The sequence below is a fragment of the Spermophilus citellus genome, assembly GCF_964194105.1.
Source record: "Spermophilus citellus genome assembly, chromosome: 2".
NCBI lineage: Eukaryota > Metazoa > Chordata > Mammalia > Rodentia > Sciuridae > Spermophilus > Spermophilus citellus.
The window spans coordinates 73,060,258-73,083,833 of NC_138183.1; the positions used below are offsets into that span (position 1 = coordinate 73,060,258).

The 23,576-nt window shown below is 37.2% G+C and overlaps 1 protein-coding gene across 1 annotated transcript in view; it reads right to left on the reverse strand.

Annotated features, from left to right (window-relative positions):
• Positions 1-23,576, reverse strand: part of TRPM3 (transient receptor potential cation channel subfamily M member 3) — a 279,668-nt gene that overhangs the window by 253,120 nt on the left and 2,972 nt on the right. The window contains exons 2-3 of the mRNA XM_081264172.1: positions 12,215-12,428; positions 8,624-8,748 (exon numbers count right to left, since the gene is read on the reverse strand). Coding sequence (XP_081120298.1) covers positions 8,624-8,748; positions 12,215-12,428 — 339 coding nt within the window. The remainder of the gene's footprint in view (positions 1-8,623; positions 8,749-12,214; positions 12,429-23,576) is intronic.

The window sequence follows — 23,576 nt, forward strand, 5'->3', positions numbered from 1 at the left end:
AACATCAATTGCATCTTTTAGTAACACTTGGAAAATGTGCCCTTCAATGTGTGTCCTGCAGAGAGTTTCATAGCCCTCCTTTTATCCTTTCCACTTGAATAGATTCACCTCCCTTTGGCCTGTCCTGAGGGAAGCCATGTGCCATTTAGCTATAGGCAGTGGCAAGAGGCTCTTGAATTCTGAAAAGCTTTCTATAGGAATCCCAAGTTTCCAGTGGGGGTGATTTTTAAACTGTGTTCAGAAATTCTTTGAAACTCTTCCTTTCGTCTAGGTGGGAATCGGTGATTTGCCTCTAAGGGATAAAACGGAACAGTGGTGATGTATGACTTCCCAAACTAGGCCATACAAGGTTTTCTGTTAGCTCTCTGCCAGATCACTTACTCTGGAGGAAGCCAGTACCATATTGTGAAGAGAATAAAGCAGCCCTATGAAGTGATTTGCATGGCCAGAGACTCCTACAACACCTTGTGGGTGAGTCATTTTGAATAGGGTTTACCATGCCCCATTCAATCCTTCAGTTGATGCAGTCCAACCGCCATTTTGACTGTGACCAAAGAGAGACCCACAGCCAGAATCAACCAGGTAACTCATTCACAAATTCCTCACCTACTAAAACTGTGAGACACTGTACGTTGTTTAAGCCATTATGTTTTGGGGTGATATTTTACACATCAATTGATTACTAATACAATTGTGTATTATTATCTTGCTTTGAGACTTCAGAATGTATCCTCTTCTATTCTGGAATAGTAGTTGCATATAATTTCGTGGCCTATAGTCCCCTCTACCTCTCCCTGAGTCCTCATGCTCCCTGGCATTCTTTCTGTGGGCTCTGCTCAGTTCTAGTTACTATTTCACTAGGGTGGTAACATCTTCCAGTCTCAGGAAATTTATAACCTGAACACCCTCCCTCTCTATTGGGCAGAAGATTTGACCCCTGTTCCTACACTCTTGCCACTCTTGGGTTATTAGTACTCTATCTCAATCTCATATGTAAATTCTGATTAATAATTATACAAGTGAGGCTTGGATTGTGGCTCAGGGGTAAAGTACTTGCCTAGCATGTGTGAGGCACTGGGTTCGATTCTCAGCACCACATGTATAAATACATAAATTATAATACGAATAAAAACACTTAAAAAATCAGAGGCACAGATAATTCCCAAATTACAATAGTTCAGTTTAGCATTTTCAACCTTATGATGGCAGGTGCTATATTTAGTAAGTTTTTTTGTTATTTCAGTGATAAATGACAAATCTCCAGGCTAACACTTGACCATCCTGACACCAGCCCGCTGTGTGTGTAGTCTTGCCTCTTCTCCTTAGGTTACAAGGGTACACACAGGATGTTTTTCTCTCCTCCTCAGCTCAGGACTCCCATCACTTCACTGACCCATTAGAACTTATTTCCTCAATTACTTCCTCTGTCCTTATGTCCCTTTCTATCACCCACACTCCATCTTTTTCTTAAAGAAAATTTCCCTCAAATTATGACTCTTTGGCTACCCCATCTCCTCTGATTACAGCCAAACCTCTAAAGTAGCTCTGCTGTCTATGCTGCTTCCTTTCTTCTCCCTCCTCAACCTATTGAAATTTTCTTGTCGCTTCATCAATGTTCTGGAATGATTTTGAAGTTCTTGCCCTCCTCGGCTTCTCGGTGGCCCTCGGCATTGCCCTTCATGCCATCTTTCTGAAGCCTATTTTCCCCTCGGCTTCCATAACTCTCGCCTATGTAGGTTCTGTGTCTCAGACATTTCTTGGGCTGTATTTCCTATGCTCAGCTACTGAATTTTGGAGATCATCAGGATCCAGGCATAGGCTCTTTTTTTACTTCTCTGTAGTGAACCTCTCATTGAGATTGTTTCAGTTGCCATCTGTATGTGATACCTTCCAAATCTAAGTGTGCAGCCATATCTTGCTCCTAAGCTTCTGCCTCATATATTTACTAGCCTGTCAGACATTTTCATGTACATCTCTCACAGGAGTTTCAAAATCAACATGCCCAAAATTGAGCTCAAATCATTGTCTTCACCAAGACTGTGTTGCCAATGTGAGTGAATATAACTGCTGCCTTGGCAGTGAGCCCAGACCCGAGTGTGGTCCAGGCTCAGCAAGCTCTGGCTCTGTCCTCTATAACTAACAGATTTGGGTGTGCTTCCTCAGTTCTGACCTTTTCTTCTCATCCTCTGGCTACATCTTATCTAACCTAGTCATGAAAGACCAATAAACCTCACGCTGGGGTTATTATCGTGAAGTTTTTTTGAGATTGCTATATGAAGTCCTATTTGGCTTGCCTCAAATAAGTGACAAATGTACAAATTGATAACTACATCCAATTAGCCATCAATGGTGTTATTGGCCTTGATATTTCTTGGCTTGAAACACAAAGATGGCATCACCAGAGCACTTTTCATGTAGACATAAGAACTGTGAGTGTTTATAAAACTTAGAATCAATTCTATAGGAAGAGAAGAGAAATTAAAGGAAAGACAATAACCGCATGATTCTGTGTTGGAAAATATAGCCAAACATAATGTCCATTCCCAGGTTCCAATGAAAAGTACTTTGTTTTTTGATTATATCCAGATTTCTAATTTGGCATGTGTCTAGTTAATCTAGTTTTGGGGAAATACAAACAATAATGGCTTCAGGAATTGTTCAGTCACCTGACACAATTCTATTCAGGTAGCTTTGTAAAGTAAGGAATATAAATGTTATACTAAAATTATAATTATTTGGAAGGTCTTTGACTTTATACTGGTGATACTTTCATAATCATCTATCTAGGAAAATTTCTCTAGGGAGAAAGAAAAGGACTCTGGTCATTTACAGAGTTTGTTTGTTGAAATCTATTTATAAGCATATTTTCCAGTGTCTCAAGTAACAATAAGAATATAATGTTAAAATTTTAAAATCTCACTTAATATATTTTGTTACAAGAATGGACTTTGGATAGTGGGATCTTAGTTCCAATCCATGTTTAGATTACTCAATCATAAAAAGGAATAATAATACCTTATAATGACTAGTACATGCCATTACAATGCATGTTCAATTAGGAGATCAGCAAATTATAATTACTATCATAATTATAGAAGCCATGTGACAATAGAGCAAATGTTTTTATAGTTCACTTAGAGATGAAATCTTATAGTGTTTGCGTGAACACAGCAAACACTTAAAGTATTAGATTAGGGTTTAGTAGGAAACAAAAATCTTTGGGACATTTTAAATTACACTGGTGCAAATGACTAAGTGTTTGTCTCCCAAATTCATACGTTAAAATCCTAACCCCCAAAGTGATGGTGTTAGGAGTTGGAGCCTCTGAGAGGTAATTAGATCAGGAGGGTGCATCCCTCAAATATGGGATTGGTGTCGTTATAAAAGGGACCCAATAGATTCTGAAACTCTTCCACCATGTAAGGACACAGAACTCATCACAGAGCCTCCAGAACTGTGAGAAATAAATTTCTATTGTTTATATGGCACCTAGTCTCTGATATTTTGTATGCCTGCCCAAGCAGGCTAAGAAAGCTTGGGAAGAAGTCAGTTGTGGGAAATTAAAGTCAGGGATACAATGTCAGGAAAGAAGTCAATTTTTGCTTTTGTTTCCTATGTAGAAAATCCTGTACCACTGTACCAATGTCTTGAAGTGTGTCTGTTTTCTTCTAGTAGTTTCAGAAATAGGTTTTACATTTAGGTTTGATCCATCTTGTGGATATCCATTTTCCCCAGCACTATTGAAGAAGCTGTCCTTCCTTCAATATATGCTTTTGGCAACTTTGGCAACCAGTTGACTATATATGTGTGGGTTTATTCCTGGGATTTCTTTTCTTGTCCATTGGTCTGTTTTTATGCCAAATACCATGCTGCTACTATGCTACTGTAGAAAAAGGAAACTGAACTCAGTAAAGTCACAACACCCTTGACCATCTGCATGATCCCTGCTCTATGTATGCCTTGTCCAGTCATCTGCCATCTACCACTGTGGACCTCTGGACTGCCCTGATGCAGAATATCCTTAACTGTCCAAGCCCCACCTGATAGAGAACAAGGACTTTGAGTTACATCCCCCAACTTTGCTCTTTTTTAGCAGGGAGTTGTTGTCACCCATTTTTCTGTAGAAATGGAATGTGGAAGTGTCAAAGTGGTCCACTTTATGCTTTGAATATAGCCCTTGCTGCTCTGCCATTGTCACATATTTTTAAAATGGACATGTTTCTTTCTTTCCCTATTCTTTTCTAATCTCTCCTCTTCCCTAAGATTAGGGAAACAGGATTACCATTCTTCCCATCCTACGAAGATTTGTGTCTTTGAGTACACATCACCATAGGAACAACTAATTCAGGCTTTGGGGATGGCACCAGAAGATCTCAGAAATGACTATCTCCCAAATTAACAAGTTAATTACAACTCCAACTTTGAATCACCTCTTTAAAAGGCCCCTGTTGGCCTGGGATTGTGGCTCAGAGGTAGAGCAGGTTGCCTAGCACTATAGGGGGACACTAGGTTTCATCCTCAGCACTACATACAAAAATAAAGTTATTAAATCCATCTATAACTAAACACATTTTTTAAAAAGCCCCTTGTTTCTGTTAAGGGGTAGAACCACAGCCTCTAGGAGCGGAGTCCCCTGTGTTTCTCTTTTCTAGCAAAGCAATAAACCCTCTTTTTATTTCTTGAGGGGGGTGGGGAAGGAAAAAAGGTTTGTTAAATCCAACAGTGACGCCATTTGGTCTGGACTTTACTCGGGGAGACTTTATATTCCTGCTTGAATCTCATTGATTTTTATTAGTTTATTCCAGTTTTTTGTCTTCATGGTTTAATTTTGATGAATTACATGTATCCAGAAATCTGTCCATTTCTTATAGGCTCGTTAGAGTACAGATTTTCAATAATAATTTCTAATGACCCTTTGTATTTTCATGTTATCAGTTTAGTTTTATTTTTGTCTTTTCTTTCTTGGGTAGTCTAGCTAAAGGTTTTTAAACTTTCTTTTCAAAAAGCTAACTATTTGCTTCATTGATCTTTTATTTCTTTTTAAATTTTACTTATCCCTGCTCTGTCATTTTTTCCCTTCTATTTTTGGGTTTGGTGTGGTTTTGCTTTTCTAAGTACTTGAGATACACTGTTAGGTTGTTTGAAATCATTGTTCTTATAAAGTGGTACTTATTGCTATAAACTTCCTTCTCTTGGCACTATATTTGCTATATGACATAATTTTGGGTATTCTGTGCTTCCATTTTCAATTGTTTCAACAAATTTTTAAATCTTCCTTTTTCTATAGTGACCTTTTGATGTCCAAAAGTAAAAATACCTGTCTTCAAGTTCAAATATTCTTTCTTCTGCTTCATCTACTCTGTTGTTCAGGCTTTCAGCTGTGTGCATACACACATACTGAGTGTTTCATTTCAAAGATTTGTTTGGTTTCTTGTAAATCTCTGCTCAATTTCTCATTTTTATCATGTATTTTCTTCTTAATTTCATTGAACTGTTTACCTGTAGTCTTTTAGATATCACTGAGCTTTTAAATAATTTATCAGTCTTTTTAACTGTATCAATTTCTCTGGAATCTTTTGGATCATGTGTCTCTACCACTTTGATGAGGAGGCCATCTTGGGCATACCTTCAGGAGAGGGCTGCTTACTGTCAGTTTGTTATGCAGTGTTCACCTTATTTCCCGTAGTGCAGTCTCTTTGGCTGTGATTAATGACTTTGGTATTGCCTACTGTGATGAAGTAAGAGAGACCCCTTGTTTCCGTGGTTCATGCAAGAATGAGACACATTAGCAAGCATGTGCAACTTGCGTGCTGTGCTAGGGCTACTCCTAAAATTCAGGTGATGGGGAATTCCTCACATACTGCTGATGCTAGCTCTGCTACGGGCAAGGGCCTCTGGCACTGGTAGCACCAGCAGTAGTGAGGGCCCTGAATCACTTGTTTTGGTACAGTCCCATGAGACACATGGGGAGACAGTGGTGTGAACTGCAACAATAGTGTTCATACCCAGTCCAGACAGCAGTATGTGATCAGACAAGGTGCAGTGGAACTGTGTTGTACTTCTCAACTGATGGTAGTGCATATGTAGGAATGGTGCCAAAGTTCCTCTTGACCCTTCTTGGCACCCATGATTAGCTGTGGAACCATGATGTTTTTCCCAACCCTGCCAAGAACAGGCATCTGAGTGTGGTGCCGGGGCAGCAGGAACTATGCAGGCATTGAGTCACATATGGTCATTTATGCCCTTGGTCTCAGGGAAAGTGACCCAAGCTTCTGGTTCTCGATGTTATCACAGACCATTCCCTTCTGTGTCACAACATCCATCCTTATACACCATCTAGTGGGCTTAGGTCAGTCACTCCACTGGGATAACTTGAATTTTCAAGACGGCTACCTTCAAACTGGTGAGTTTCTGGAAGCAGTTTCTGACCTCTAGAGTATCCCAAACTCAGGCAATAGCTTACTTCTTAACACAGTACCTGACTACAGCACCTTGGGTATTCAGTGGGAGATGATGTAAGATCTTTATCAAAAGCAATGCTATTGACGAGATTTCAATCCTATTTTCACTGATAAAAAAAACTATCCATTTCTGCAAAGTGGAGACTCCTCTTTGCTTGGCTGTGGAGCTAAAGTCACAGATGCTAGGGCATTTTGTTTTTCTTTTTATAATGTTGTTCCAGATTTCTGAATCTCCCAAGGTTCTAGTCTAATTTCCAGGGCTCTCCCATTGTAAGTCACCTCACAATGCAGCTATGTGCTTGTTACTTTGGTTCTTTGTGGAATAGCAGGTGAATGTTGGATACTCTCATTCAGCCCTCTCATTTCCTTTTCACTTCCCTCTCTCTGCCAGCTTACCTGGTTCTTTAAGTATAATGGTTTGCTTTTAGTAGCCCCCTGGCAGCAGGGATGATGAGTATGCAAATTTTTTCCCTCTGTGCTAGGATCAAGACCATTTTTCTTTGGATCACTTAAACATCTCTAACCCCATTGGCATGTAATAGAAGGAAATCTCCAATGGTTTAAGATGAGCAAACACAAAAATGCTTAGAGTAACAAAATTATAACCTTAATTGCCTATCTCAAGTACAGAAATAAGAGTTCTAAACCAGCCCCCACTCGTTGAATAATTATTTAAGTTCCTGATAGTGATCCTGAAGCTACGAACATTAAAAATATGACTCAGAAGTCATTTTTGGAACAATTTACGTACTATTAAAATGCAATATTAAATGTGTTTGTTGAGGTCATTTTGGCATGTTTTAATTCTTTAGGAAATATATTTGTTCTGGTTCATAAGTTAACTGACATCCATTTAAAAGCCAATTTGAAATCTAAGGTAAGTATTAGTTCAATTATATTCCATGAATGACTACTCTCAGATACTCCAGAAAAGCATTACTAAATTTTTTTAATCAGCTTTGTCTACATAACACTTAGGGAATAAAGTATGTACAAAATAAAATAGTACTGTCTTCTGAATAAATTGGTATTTCTGCACTTAATAAACATGCACATCACTGTTATCAAATTATCATTTAAAGGTTCTGAAGGAGTTAAAAATCAAATGTCAAAACACAAGGAGTAAACAGATTTTTAAAGAATTCTATACATTGTGTTGGATTGAAATGAGATGGTTGAATTGTACTGCTCCATCATTAAAAGAGACCGTTTAAGACTAGTTGATTCATAGTCTTTTTTCCTCTTTTTGGGCACAGACCTCAAGATATGTGGATAAAACTACTTCATATTTTTAATACTCTGGCAGGTCTTGATTGGAAAGGAATGACTATTGATCTGATATAGAGAACAATGAAAAATAATTGCTACAATTATTGGAGGAAGCAAATAGTTTATGTAATATAACTCCACTTCTTTTAAAATAGAATTTTATAGTTGTTGGGAGAGAAGCATACTGTAAGAGAGACTGGTAATGAATTTTTTAAAAAATGAGATCCCTAGAAGGATCAGAAATGAGATGATGACTCTTTAAAAACTAGGACCAAATGCTCTGGGTTTCTGGGCAAAATTGTTGTACAATTGTATGTGGTCCTGGACATCAGAATAGGAAATAGAGGCCAGGAAAGTGTTGAGCTTGGGCAAGGGGTTTTGAAATTTATGAAAAATAAAGAATCCAACTGTGCCTACATGTTAACCAAGCATTTAGCACACCCCCTCCAAAAAAAAAAGAAAATAAACTGGCCACAGAAGTCACAGGCTCCAATGGAAAGATTCTCTGTACCAATCTTGAGCTGGGCAAGAGGCACTCAAATAATCGATGTTGGAGCCCTGGGGTGACAAGAGGCCATATTTCATGTGTGAGTTCATGTTGCCAAGTGTTACGTGGGTATAGGGTATTTTTAAGATAATCATACCAAGAGTACTTGCAGAGTTTGATGGAGAAGAAAGACCACTGCTTCACTGAAGCAGAAAGGGGGTGATTGGTGAGTTTTACTTTTCTTGATTAGAATAAAGGACATGGGGGTCTACATAGATTTTTAGAAAACAAGTAGTCACCCAGTAAACAATTTTAAAGAATATTATGCATATTATGGATACTAACTATACTTTTGTGCTAGCCCCTCTAGGAGAAGTCATGTAAAGGGGCAGCCCCCAGTACTTACATCTCTTCCAATCAGGTCCTCTTGGTTTTCCACAATTCCCCATGGGGCAATACCTATGGTACATATCTTCCCTCGAGATTTAGATGCGTGGTCCTTCAAGGCATCTCCAACATGCCGAATGACACCTGGGGGTAGAGAGAGAAGTATTGTCTTACTTTTTAAAGCAATGACCTTTACATCATTTTGAAGGGTGATAACTTTCTCCCAAGGTAAAATGCATCAAAAGTACAATTTTGATACATCTGTGTATAAACCACATATTTAGGCAAGAACATAAGATTGTGATTGTGCCAGATATAATTCCCACACTTGATATAAATGTCAGTAAAAGCATTACTGGAATCTGTATGAAAACATGCCTATAAGAAAAATAAATACAACAATTTTAGTCACTTTTACTTTTTTTGTATAAACCTAATGATTTGTTCATAGGACTTAGGACATGCTTAACGTGTTGATTCTATAAAAAGTACCATATATAATGTTATATTCAATATACACTCCAGATTATGTTTGAGTCAGAATCATTTGAATAATTATTTAGCTCACATTTTTAGTCCTAATTTCATCTTCCTATTTGCAAAATATGTAGCAAATCTACTTCATGTTGGCTTATTCTGTAGAAAATTTGTTAAAACTACACCTTTAATCTTCATCATTCTAATTTTCTTCTTCTGTCCTCAACATAGTTAAAGGAAATTTAGTTTAAAATGGTTGTAAACCTCTCTCTCACTTTTTCATAAACCATTTAAAGAAGATGTAAAGAAAATGTGGTATATATACTCAATGGAAAATTTCTCAGCTTAAAAAAAGAGTGAAATTATGGCATTTGCTAGTAAATGGATGGAGTTGGAGAATATCATGCCAAGCAAAATAAGTCAATCCCCCCAAAACCAAAGGCTGAATGTTTTCTCTAATATGCAGATGCTAATTCACAATAAGGTGGGGGCACTAGGGAAGAATAGTGTTATCTTAGATTAATTAGAGGAAAGTGATGGGAAGAGAGTGGATATGGGGATAGGAAAAATAGTAGAATAAAACAGACATTATTACTTTATATATGTATATGACTGCATGACCAATATGATTCTGCAACATTACAGTCAGAAATATGGGAAATTATATCCTGTCTATGTATGATATACAAAGAGCATATATGCATTCTACTGTCAAGTATTACTAATTAAATAAATAAATTAATTAATTAAAAAATAATTTCTAATCTTTTAACTTCCCTCTTGAACAATCATTTTTGATATATTTTTAGATTCCATTTATCAAAATTCTACCTTTTCCTCAAGAAAAACATCACACCTAGTGTCATCTCCTATATAAATGTTGAGTTGGATTTGATTTCTCAAGTTGGATTCCATTTACACATAATGCAGTTTGCACAACTTGAGCAGCTCCATATGTCACCTGATCTGCTCTACAATGATTCATAATTATGTATAAGAATGACTCTGCCAATAATAAAGCTCCTTAAGGGCAAGGGCTCAGAAATTGTGTCCCAAACACGCAGAACATACCAGGCAATTTAATCAGGGGAGAGAATATACATGCTTAAAGAACCTTCTTTTAAAAATCAAGTACCAATGTAGTGTAAATGACGACTAATCCATGTTGCGCTATGCTGGGAGTATGGAGGAGCACATTACTCTCACTTGGTAGTTTGTCTAAGATTTTTCTAAGCGCTGGGTGCAGTAGTGCACACCTATGATCTCAGTGGCTCAGGAGGATGACGAGTTGCAAAATAATACATGAGACCCTGTCTGTAAATAAAATACAGCACAGGGATGGGGATATGGCTTAGTGGTAGAGTGTCCCTGAGTTCAACTGTGGTACTCCCCCCGCCCCCAAGAAAAAGAGAATTTTCTAAGATAGCTTCTGAAAACACTAAAACATGAAAATCTGTATATTAATGATAATATGCAAAACATAGGGCCAACCCTGAACAAGAAGTTTAGCTTCATGGTATGCCTCACTGTCTGCCACAATTCTCTTATTACCTCTTACCTAACCTTAGCACCTGTCATTAGATTGTCACTTTGGTCTTGGACTGAATGATAAGTCCAGAGGGAAGCAGAGATGAACTCTTTGGTTTGTAGTGGATTTTTTTTTTAACCTTTTGGTAGTAGAGATTGAACCAGAGGTACTCTATTACTAAGCTATATCTACATTCCTTTTTGGGGCAGGATCTTGCTGAGTCTGATCTCAAACTTGTAATCTGTTTCAGTCTCCTGAGTTGCTGGAATTCTAGAGGCCTGTGTCAGTTTATAATATTTAAGATGTACATTTTTTTTAACATTGAATGCATTGTGTAAAAAAAGAAAAATAATGTTCCAACTTCTTAGAAATAGATTGGCAGGAGTTTCTTTTAAAACTTAGAAGCGTTTGGTTTGGTGACTGCATGTCAGGAAAGTCTACAGCTGGAGAATCACGGATGTGTGATGGCCACTTAGTAGGGAGCAAAAACATGGGGCTTAAAACCTGAACAGTCACTGAAAGAAATTTGCTCTTTGGATATTTGATTACTAGAGTGTAAATATTAAAGAGCTGACTGAGCAGGTCAATCTAAGATCATGTCAGCTTCCAGACCAAGTCAGGATTTCACATAACAATATGAAGCATGGGCAGCATTCAGTTCATTGCTGAAATGTGCTTGTGCAGCTGTGTCTGATTCCCAAATTCTAGGTATTTAGAATTTGCAGAGCAGATCTCAAACATTGTCCAAAATACAAACAAACAAACAAAAAATTGAGAAAACATGGTATTTAAAAGCAGCAATAGTTGGCCCAAAGTTACGTTCAGAATGTCCCACTAACAACAAATGTGTCAGTGTACAGACTTTGAGCCTTGTAATGAGTTTACATTAACTTACTACAACTTACTTGTAAACTGCTAATTGGCACATCCAACTCAGGCTGGGGAAATAGGGCAACAAAGTTTACATGCTTCCAATTTATTATCTGTTGTACATTGATAAGTGCTTATCTTCAGAACTTTAACTATACATGTGTAAGTAAGAATTGATTTGAGAGCATGCCTGTATCACAATATAGAAACTCATTAGGTAGTAGGAAAAACTAGTATCTGGGATGAGGTGTGTCTTCTATTGGTGCAGAGATGATTTAATGGAATATTTTAAATAATAAACACACCAGACTCTAGGGTGCATCAGGCCCTGAGTTCCATCCCCAGTACCTCAGCCAAAAAAAAGGTTACTAGATATTTACATGACAACTTGAGCTATTTAAAACATCCTACAAAACCCCATTGGTCATATTTACAAATTCTGCAGAGTCAACCATTAACCATTTCAACCTGTTACTTAATTCTTAAAAATAATGATGCGGGGATCATTTTGGAAAAGGAGGCTGAGAGAGAACCAGGCAGAGGATTTCACACAAACATATTAAAGCATGGGCAGCATTCAGTTCATTGCTGAAATGTGCTTGTGCAGCTGTGTCTTGAGCCTTATAATGAGGAGCAGGGGAGAGGTGGGTAAATATAAATACACTCTTAGAAAATGATCTTAGGCACAACATTCTCATGGCCTTATGATGCCTTTCCCCGTCACACTCCAGTTACCTGTGTTAACCCCTCCAGTGAAGATCCACGCTCCGGTGGTCATGGCTGCTTTGATGAGACCTTTCCCAAAGACTTGCTTGAGTTTGGGCTGGAGTTCAAAGTTCTGCAGGCCCCCATGGACAGAGATGAGAAGCTTGGGAAGCTCCAGTTGCCATTCCTTGGTCATCAGGTGTAGAAGGAGATCAGGTTTCGTATCAAAGGATACTCGCACGTACTAGAAGAAGAAAGGCTATTTAATGAAATATTTTAAGTAAAACATTATTTAAATATTTCAATAAGATACTATTTAATATTTTTATGAGATAGATATCATTACCCTAAGTACATGTATAAAGATACGAATGGTGTGAATATATTTTATATACAGAGATATGAAAAATTGTGCTCTATATGTGTAATATGAATTGTAATGCATTCTGCTATCGTATAACAAATTAGCAAAAAAAATAAAGGAAATGGCAACAAAAATATTATTATTTAAATATTTTAAATAATTGATTAGGGAGATGGGCTGGACTTTTGAGGCTTTTTTTTCCCCCCTCAATGTAGATTGAACTGAGGGCCACAAACATGCTGTATCACTGAATGACATTCTCAGCCCTTTTTATTTTGAGATATTTCTCCCTAAGTTACTCCAGCTGGTCTTGAGCTTGTGATCTTCCTGCCTCAAATTCCTGGGTAGCTGGGATTACAGGTGTGCCTCACTGCATCATGTGGCAACTTGTTATATGTGTTGTTACTTGAAGAAAATTTTCATGTGAAATCAGATTTTTATTTTTTTAAAAGGGTGATCACTTCCTTTACCAAAAGAGCCTTCAAGAGATGAAGAGTTTAGAGGTTTTCTTGAAATTCTGTGACTACAAACTTAAATTATTTGATTTTCTAAAATGTTGTCTAAGCACAACTTTTCCCAAAATGAGTTTTGTCCAAAATAAAGCATGCTAATATTTTACCATTGATTGTATTTTGTGGAAGGGCCCAAATAGCTCCAATGTTTCAATGAGTAATGGCTTCAAATAAGTTGAATGCAGATAGGCCTATGTATTTTTGTGATCCTACTATTTTGAGAGGTTTTTGAAGATCCTACAATCCTACATAAGGCAATGAAAAATTTGAAATAAGGTAACAGGTTATATTGAAGTCTATAATAACTGCATATGAAAATGTTTTATTTTTAAAGAGAATTAATTATTCCCATAGAGTAATTGAAAATTAAGGTTTATAGCAGTTATCAAGGTTTTACCAGATGCAATTAGAAATAAAATTATGAGATGTATAAAGAAAATGCTTTAAATTCATATGTAAATAAACATCAATAAAAACATAGGTTCATTTAGGTCTTCATGTACTTATAAAGATTTTATTCTAATCATGCATAACAAATTAGAATAAATAAATAATTAAAAAAAGATTTGATTCTAGCTAGAAACAACTAAAATACTAGGTAACTAGAAAAAAGCTTTAGAAATACATTGCCGAATTGGCATGAAAAGAGGGGATATTCAACTCTTAAAGTAGAAGCTGTAAACTTGGGAAGTTGCAAAATGTCAAGGCATGGAGGACCCTGAGGGTCTAAATCCTGGTCATCCTGAACATTTGATTTGATGGCCTTATGCAGTATGGGGGAGTTTAATAGGAAGCTTGAGTAAAGCTGGCCTATTTCAAAGGACTCCACCCTGAAGCATCAGGAAGAAAAAAATAAGTAACTCTGATGTACAGAAAAAGCCAGCAAAGAAGTTTGCCTACCTCAACCTTGGCTCTGAGAGGAAGGGAATGAAAAAATCTTCCTCTGATTATTTCTAAACACAAGTAGGCCTTCACACAGGTTTTGGCCCACATTCATGCTATCAATTCAGTTTAAGACACACTAAGCATAGTGTTTAAGATAAGATGGTTCTGGTTGAGTAATCCCTCCAGATAACTGGAGAAGCAAATACAGTTTCTTTGTGGAGGGAGGCGTCATTGATCCTGGTGGGAAATAATTCCCATGGGAAAGTAAGCATTCCCTGGTCCTAAAGTAAAATCTAATCACAATTATACATGGAAACAAAGCAGCATGAATCAGAAACAGGCAGCAGAGTAACATTCTCAAAGATATTGAAATGATTAGACAGAATACGTAATAGCTATGTTTAATATGCTAAAAGCAAATGAAATGACTGAATGTATGAGGAAGGAATAACCTTGCACAATTGAAAAAAGAATGAAGCAGACCTTCTAGAAATTAATATGGAGTAATTTAAAGGAAAATTATAATTGATAAACCACAGAAGAGAGACACTGGTAATAGATCTGGTAAATAAAACAGATACAACCTACAAAGACAAAGGAATTAAAAATAGAAAAGAAAAATGAAGACCCTTGCAGGAGATAATTAGAATTGTAGATAGAAATAAAAAAGTGGGAAAGAGATAATCCTTGAAGAGCTATTGCCTGGTCATTTCTCAGAATTATTGAAAGATAGTAATTCTCAGGTGCAGAAAGTTCAGTGAATCCTATGCAGGATGGATTACAAAAAAAATGAATTCAAGGACACACAGAGATAACATCAAACGGTGGGGGAAAATCCTCAAGTAAAAGATCATCCACAAAGAAACAGTCAATAAACCTAGGGCCTGTGCCCCAATAGCAACAATGGATACCAAAAGCCAGGATCTGTTATGTGTGATGAGAAATTATCTGTCAGTCTAGCAGTCCGGTCAGCAAAAATTCCTTAACAAATGACAGCAAATTATAGACACTTTCTGACTGCTCAAACTGAGTTTACCTCTAGCAGATTTTGCTAAAGAAAAACTTTAAAGTATGTATGTATGTGTGTGTGTGCGTGTGTGTGTGTATATATATATACACACACACACACATACATATATATATCAGGCAGAACTTGTAAGATCTAATATGGATGAATTGGGATGTGAGATGGGATGATAAACTAAGATTTTAACAACTTTATGGTAAGTCTAAAAAAACACTCATGATGAAAATGTCTAATTTTTGGTAAAAGGGGATAGAAGTAAAGCACTGGAAAATCTGGTATACAAATTGGATGAAGTAACTAAAATTATAGCATTCAGAAGTCTGTATGCACATGGAAGAGAAGAGAAAGGTATTAATTGAGTTTTGACCAATTTCATGTACCTTTTTGAAGTGTGTACCTGGGATCAGATGCATACACATTAATTCATGTATTGTCTTACCCTAAACATTTTTCTTTTATAATAAGGAGGAATACACTCTCATGATAAAAGCATAATGTAATGATTTCATACGCCAGGAAGTCATCATTTATTATTATATATTATGTACTGTGCATAATTGTACATGCTATGCTTTTATAGGACTTGCAGCACAATGGGTTTATTTACACCATGTTGCCACAAACATAATATATTGTGCTTCAACATTAAGACTTTAATGATGTCATTAGGTGATGAGGATGTTTCAGGTATATGATAATTTTATGGGATCACCATTACACATGTGGCTCATTATTGTTCAAAATATTGTGATGATATCAAAATATCACATTACATGCAATGTGTTCTACATGTTCCATTTCATATACTCTTCTCAGTAATAAAGAGGTTGGCATCAGCCACATGATGAAACAGAAAAGATCTATCATGTTCTCAAGTGCACATTGCTAGTAAAACAGTGACCGGATTTATACCCCAGACTAAGCTATAAATATCTCTTTTCCCATATTTTTCCACCTACAACAAGCAACCAATCTTTGAGTCCTAATGAACCATTTCTCAAAATGGTGCTCATAACTAGGTGCTTCTCTCTTTTCCTTCTCCTGCTGTCTTCAGAATGCATCCTCCTTTAAGGATGTCAGTTTGAATTCTCCCAGAGAATTCTTTGGCTCTGAGCTCTCTATGAGACACCAACAGGTAGACTATTTCTTCCAGCCCCTTTTTGATCGTATTATTCATCAATTAAAATCAAGATATCCTGTGTAAATTCTACATGCGGTGATTAGGTTATTCCATAATTTGGAAAGAAAACACTTTACTTCTGAGCTACATCCCTACCCTCTAAAACAAAGTTGTTGTAGTTGTTGTTTTGGTTATTGTCTAGCAACTCAAGTAAATGATTTGGGAATAAGCCTAAGGCATAAACCAATATTTTGAAATTATCTAAATAAAACTAAGGCATAAAACATTATTTTGAAATTATCTAAAGATTTTAATTTTTGAATTATATTCTTATATCCCCCCAAATCATGTCTTTGGTAAGTGCTTTGGTAATATTATAGTTAACTCTGCTAAATCAGCAGCTTCTCATTTATAAATGATTGTGCCCACAGCAATGAATCAATTACTGTTAAAAAGTCAATGTAATTTAAAATTAGGAGCTATTTTGGTCGTCAAGGTAAGCAATTTTGACTGTTCACTTGTTTATTAATTGCTGAGGGTTTATCATACTGATAACAAGGAATCTTCCTAATGTGCTATTAAATTTTGTCACTTGAGCCTTACTCTGATGGGGTACTCTCATTTAGGGATTCCCTGGATGATGACAGTAACACACTCTAGCATTAGACACTGGCTCTATCAGTGATTTGGCCAATTTGAGCATCCTCTCTTGCTAAATGGGGGTGCTCCTAACCACCTTTTAGGATGCTGCATTGATTAAATTGTGGAACATATATGGCTGAAAAAAATCTATCAGATAAAGTTTATATGCACTACCTCTACACACACACGTGTGTGTGTGTGTGTGTGTATGACTCCTGTATACAACAGGTCTAAGCAACTTGATTTTAGCTCTTTGATTAGTAGTGTGCCCTTCAAAATACCCCGCCACTTTCAACTCTAGATCCGTAGAGAATGGCTGAAGTCATTTATTACAGGTGTTTATAGAAGTACCTGCTCTGGGCCATGTAATGCTTCCTTTATTCACAGACCTTTAGTTCACCAGTTTATCATTTCAAGAGAGACACTGAGTTCAAATAACTTACTCATATTTGGAATTATCCACCCTTTCCCCTTCATAATTAGTATCTATGCTTGGTAGCAGGATGCTCACACAAGATGTGTAAATGATAGAATTTTCTGTAGAAAATAAAAATCAAAAATAGTTGAAATCGAATTATTTGATCTATTCTTAGGTGTTGTGGAGGTCAATGCATCTAGCATTATTTTCACAAGAAAATGCATTTTGATATCTACATGATAAACTTTGAAATAAAATTATATATGTGAGGGTAGTATTTTTTTAAAGTATAAAACCTAAAGATTTTCTTTCACTTGAATAGCAGAGGGTTTTGGTAACTAAAACTCTAGAGGGTTTTCTCTGTCTGAATCTGAAGTTCTTTTTGCTTAACAGGTGATTTTTTTTCAGCATTTCTTAAAAAACTGTAGCCATTCTCACTGCTACTATATTAGATATGCTACTATTCTCTTATTAATCTTGCTGGGATCCACAGAGGTATCAGAAACTCCACACAGGATCCTTTTCATCACACCCAGTGAGCAAAGTCTGGGGATAGGGAGTCGGGTGGGAAAGCAGTCATTGCTGCTTAGAACAGGAAAATAATTTTTTAAAAAAGTATCAGGAAATAATATATAGACTTAGAAAAGCAACAACACGATTTTGACCTGAAAAAAATCCCTTTCTTTACCTATTCAAGTAGGTGAATAATTGTTTTCCTCCTATTTTATAGGTTCTATGAGGGTGACTGGAAAAAAAATCTATTCCAAAGCTTTTGTTCCAAATCCTGAAGGATTTGATGAAGTCACTCTCTAATTCAGAGTTCTATAAAAAATTCAGTTCATATGTGGATATGAATATACATTGTAAATCAATCACCTGGTATAATTTTAATACACAAACAAGAAAAAAAGGTTTAGAATACTTCTCCTGTATTTTAAAATGTTTTGATATTACTGCTTTGTGATAAATTATGTTAAGATTCATTGAATCTCACACTGTATGCTACAGGTTGACTGAAAACTAAAAAATTATTAATTGCTCCTAAGTTTTGTTACTACTTTTTAAAACTTTACCTTCTCTATTATGAAACATGATAGAAGAACAATCTCATTTTAAAATAAATTTATATAAATGATTGAGAAAAAAAGAGACTTCCTTTGCATTCTGAACTTGGGCTTCTCTACAGATAGTTGGCTCTTATAATTCATCAGTCCCATCTTCAGCCCTAAATTTTTACCCATGTAACTTTGCCCAGCTGTTTTAATGAAAATGTAAAAAAGCTGCAGAATAATACAGTGGCTAACACTCTTGGAAATGTTAAATGTTTACATTCTCTGATTACAGTATAAAGCCATCATCAATTCTTGGAAATAATCACTCGGTATTTGTGAAGAAGTATTTTTTTCTGAGTAATGGGCTTACCATTGATCAGTTTATTTTAACTGTGTCTATAATGCCTTTCTTTCAAGTCTGTAGTTGGAAAACTGCCCCATTCTCCTTTCTGTTGAGAAATGTGACAAACATCATCTCATTTCCTAATTTTTTGCAGCCACATTTCAAGTGGGCACTTGTAATTAAAGCTGTGGCCAAGCAGAATATGTCACATCAAACTGCTGAGAGAATTCTGCCGATACTAACTTTTCTAGTCTATGGAGCCTTTTGTTTTACAGTGAAGGTTTAATGCTTATGATGATTTAATAGATATAAAATCTCCCTGGAAAGAAAACATCTGCAATCAAGTTCACTGTTATTAAATCTCCAGTTTGATGACCCACAAAACCTTGGAAGTCAAAGTGTCATATTGTTTTTACAATTCCCCTGTTAGATCAGGTACTTATAGGGATGGATGATGATAACTCAAATCTAAAGTTTCAGAAATAATATGTCTCGAAGCATATGAACAGATTATAGGGGGTAGTCTATGAAATTTCTGCCGGAATTATTTAGCATACATTTTTCTAGAGGGAAGGAGATGAGATAGTTCCTTGGAGGAGGATTGGTTTTCCTTCTTTATAGATGTATACTTAGGATTGAAAGGTAAGTGATATATTCTAGTTTTATTTTCAGTTTCAGAAAGACCATCCAAAACTACTGCCAGTTCAGTGGACTTGAGGTTATTACAAGATGGAAACCTGAAATCAATGGAGCAACTATAAAGCCTCTCAGAAACTTCACCATGCTTACGTAAAGGACTTGGTTAGCACAGTCTAGTGATCAACTATTTTGTGTCTGTGTGAAGAGGGATACATTTAATTTCCTATTTGGTGTGTGTCAGTCAATGATTCCCAGATCAGATTTGCATAATGCAAAGATAGACAATTTTCAAAATCTTAAATTCAATCCCTGAAGCATTGTAAGGGCATCAGGTTGTAGATGCCAAGCTGCTGACACCTCCCTTGCTTCCTGTCTCCCCCTAACTCCTTTACTCCCCCACCCCCATGCTGCTCAGAGAACAAGGCTTTCATCCAACCCATAGTTACAGCTTTGAGTGTGAAAAGGAGGGCCAGGAATAATTATCTGAATGATATGAAAACTATAATAAGGGTTTCAACCTGATCTAATAAGCAGAACAAACGGCAAGGGAAAAGCTGAAGAGAATCTGGTGGATGACTTGAGGGGTTTAAACACGAGTCCTTAATTAGGTTATACTTACCTGGCCCACAAGTCAGCTCAGCATTAATTAGAAGAGATGATTAGTAAGCAAATAAAGGGCTGTCTATAACCAAGCTCAGCACTGTTTCCTTGTCTAAGCAACAGAGCCCTGGATAAACAAGAGCCTTTGAGAAACCACACAGTGTCTGCCTATGGCGCCATCTTGTTGTTGATAGGGCCAGTTGTTCTCTCAGGAAGGTTTAAAAAATTATAAGGTAGCCTAATGAGCTGACAGATCATCTCATAGTCCAGGACTGGCTGTTCTGAGGCTTGCAATTTGGTAGGAGACAATTTGGTATTGAGGAGGAAGTCAGAATCCTTCACTCACTGTCAGCTGCAAAATGTCTCCTGTGTTGCAATTTCTCTCTGTAAAGTGATGGTTTCCTTGCTGTTTGGTGAGGGGTGGGGGTCGGGGGAGCTTGTCAAACCTAGAAATTGAGGCTTGAATGCCATGAAGCACTTGCAAGGGCTCAGAAATGTTCTATTAACCCAGGACGTAATTTTACAAAGACCTCTTCCTGCTCACAGCTTTTGAGTTTAAATAACCTCATTAAATAGTGATTTTGTAATTTTACTACAAAGTTTAAAAAATCCTTATAAAAGAACAAGAACTATAATAGTAAATAGCTTCCTTTCAATTACCTACACATAGCTTCCCAAACAAAATATCCATCATAATTGGTTACAGGCTTACATGTCAGAGAAAGAGAATTGAAAGGAAGTCCTTGGGAGGCTGAGTTTCAGAATTTGGTTGCTAAATGATTGTGTGACACTGGGGAAAATAATTTAGGTTCTCCAGGATTCACTTGCCTTATCGATGATATGCAGGGACTAAGATTAATTAGTATTTTTCAAGATTGGCTAAACAAAATAACCTTGGTAATGTTCAAAAACCTATGGACCAGGTTCCATCCTAGATTAATGAACAAAACTCTGGAACTGAGTCTTGAACTTGGCCGTTTGTGATGACCTCATGGGTTATTCTGAGCCTCCAAGTGAGAACCACTGCATCTATGCCCTCTACAATCTGGTGGCTGAAGTTCTGTGACATATTGCAGTCCCGTCTGTGATAGGACAGATATGACCCATTCCTGAGTAGAGAGATGGCTCTCACATGACCTGTGACAGTTTAGTAATCAGCCCTTCCCCTCCAACTACTTCCTCTGCCTGAACTGCCTCAGTTTGTACCCAGACCACCTTGGAATACTGAAGACCCAAGGCTACATCTTGGGATGTTTTAAAGGAAAAAGTTAATATCACATCTTAATTTTTAAAAATTAAATAAAAGTTAATCTGCCTCTAGAGTTTTTCAGCCACTTTGTTAAAAATCATTTCAACTTTCAAGCATGCTTGTCAGAAGCCGGGGGCCAAAGGCTCATTAAGTTAGTTGGCCTGTCTCATTGAAGTCCTGGTGAATAATTGACAATGTCCTGCTCATGTAAAGACTGTTCTGCTTTTACTGATTCCCCTTAGTCCAAACCACAAGCTGGACTGCTTAAGATGATGAGAGATGGTGAAAGTCCAGATCTGCACCAACCCACTAGCCTGCCTCCTCAAATGGGACCTCTGACCTATGGACTACTCCACTTCTTTGTCGAGACAGGAGAACAGAATAATTCAAGGGTAAATTGTCAAAGTGAACAAAATGCTTATCTGTGCCTGGACGATTAGTTGGGGCTTTCACACATTATATTTTTAGTGGTAATAAAAAGGAAAACCGTTTTAGTGTGGTGGTGCGTGCCTGTAATACCAGTGGCAGGAGGATAGGGAGTTCAAAGCCAGCCTCAGCAACAGTGAGGTGCTAAGCAACTCAGTGAGATTTCCGTCTCTAAATAAAATGCAAAAAAGGGCTAAGGATGTGGCTCAGTGGTTGAGTGCCTCTGAGTAACCCCCCTGCAAATAAAACTTTTTTAGAAAAGAAAACAGGTCTTCATTTGGTTGATCAAGACTGAGAGAGAAAGGCCTGCCTTTGTAGTGCTTCCTCTGAGACCTCCTTGGGCCACCCTCACCTCCTTTAGCATCAGAGGTGTGAAGTTAGGATAGTCACACTGCTCAGAAGGGCAGTGCTTGGGGTTCATGGTTCTAGGCTTGCTATCTTGAAATTCTTCATTGGATAACTTGCTGGGAAGTTTACCCACTTCATACACTGAGACTGTCCCAGGTAGGGGTGCAAAGACCTTGGGAGGGAGGATCACCAGTCCACTGAGAGTTGGGGCTGCCAGTCATGGCAAGAGGGGATTGATTCCCCTTTCCCTGTCACAAGCATACATTTTCACATTGCATTGGTGCCCACTAATTAGTTGACCTTGCCCAATGTGACCACCATGTGCTCTGGGTTCTAGAGCACTAGGTGGAGCCTGAGGAGGGCTGTCAAAACCAGATATCTGTATGTCTTCACTCTTCTGGTAAAAGATCGATCATCCTCTTTAGACTCTTCTTCCAATGCTAAATGTAAGCATATACATACAGCCTATACGACATGGGACAAATACCTTTGTTTTTTGTACTGTGGATTGAACCCAGGCAGAGGCACTTAACCACTGAGACACATTCCTAGCCCCTTTTAAATATTCTATGTAGGGATAGGGTCTTACTGAGATGCTTAGGACCTCTCTAAGTTGCTAAGGCTGGCTCCAAACTTAGGACACTCCTGCCTCAGCCTCCTGACCTGCTGAGATTACATATATGTGCCACCATGCCCAGCCAGACAAATACTTTAAGACCCAAGTATGTTATTATATCATGTAGACTAATATTCCTGTCACAAACATAAAAAACATAGCTAAGTACCAAGCACAGTGCCAGAAATATAGTAGATATTCAATAGATTTTAGTTGCTATTTTCATGATTATGATATACTACAGATTCTGAAAGGAATTGCCAAAGTATTTTGATTAATACTTTGAAGGGTATTTTAATAAACTTATTTGATTTTCAGTCTTCAGTTTTTTCAGAGTCTCTCAAGTTCATTAGACATTTTCAGGAAAGGTAAAGAAGCTTACATAGAAGAATATTATATGATGAGGAGGGATGGGCTGTGTCCATCATAACAGCACAACCACAGCAGCTGTTTAATTGTTGGGGGACTCAGGGAATAAAGCAGAGGGGATACAGGTGACATAGTCATGCTCTATTTTGCTGGAATTAGTGGATGCAGGTGATTGATGAATATGGCAATCAAAATATATATGTGGGATCAAAGACCCCCTCATCTCCAGTCAGTGGTGGATGGTGTTCACAGTGCTAGCTTCCTGCCAGTGACAGTCAATCAGTGCTAGTGTTCAGAGGACAGAAATCAGAATGCTGACTTATGCAACCAACTGCTCCTATGGAAATACTCTAACACATCTTTGGACTCCCAGGAAATAAATGAAGGTGTTTCACTACTCTATCATTAGTTTTTCATAAGCAGTTAGTATTTTCACAAATATCTTGAGCAATAGCCCTATATACCATCTGGTTTTTATGTTCTCTTTACTTCTCATGAGCACCAAATAAGGCAACCAAGACTGTTTTAGAGATTTAAAAACAAAACAACAACAACAACAAAAACTTGAGTCTCTACTGAATTAAATGGTTTAACCAAGACTTTCCAATGAGACAGTGAAAGAATAAGAGTTTATATCCAGTTCTGCCTGACTTCAAGATCATGCATCTTTGTGTATGTTTGTGGTGCTGGGGATTAAACTCATGGCCTTCTGCATCCCAGGTAAGTAGTCTACCCCGGAGTAACTCAGCCTGTGTATTTTCTTCTAACCGATTATGAAGCTT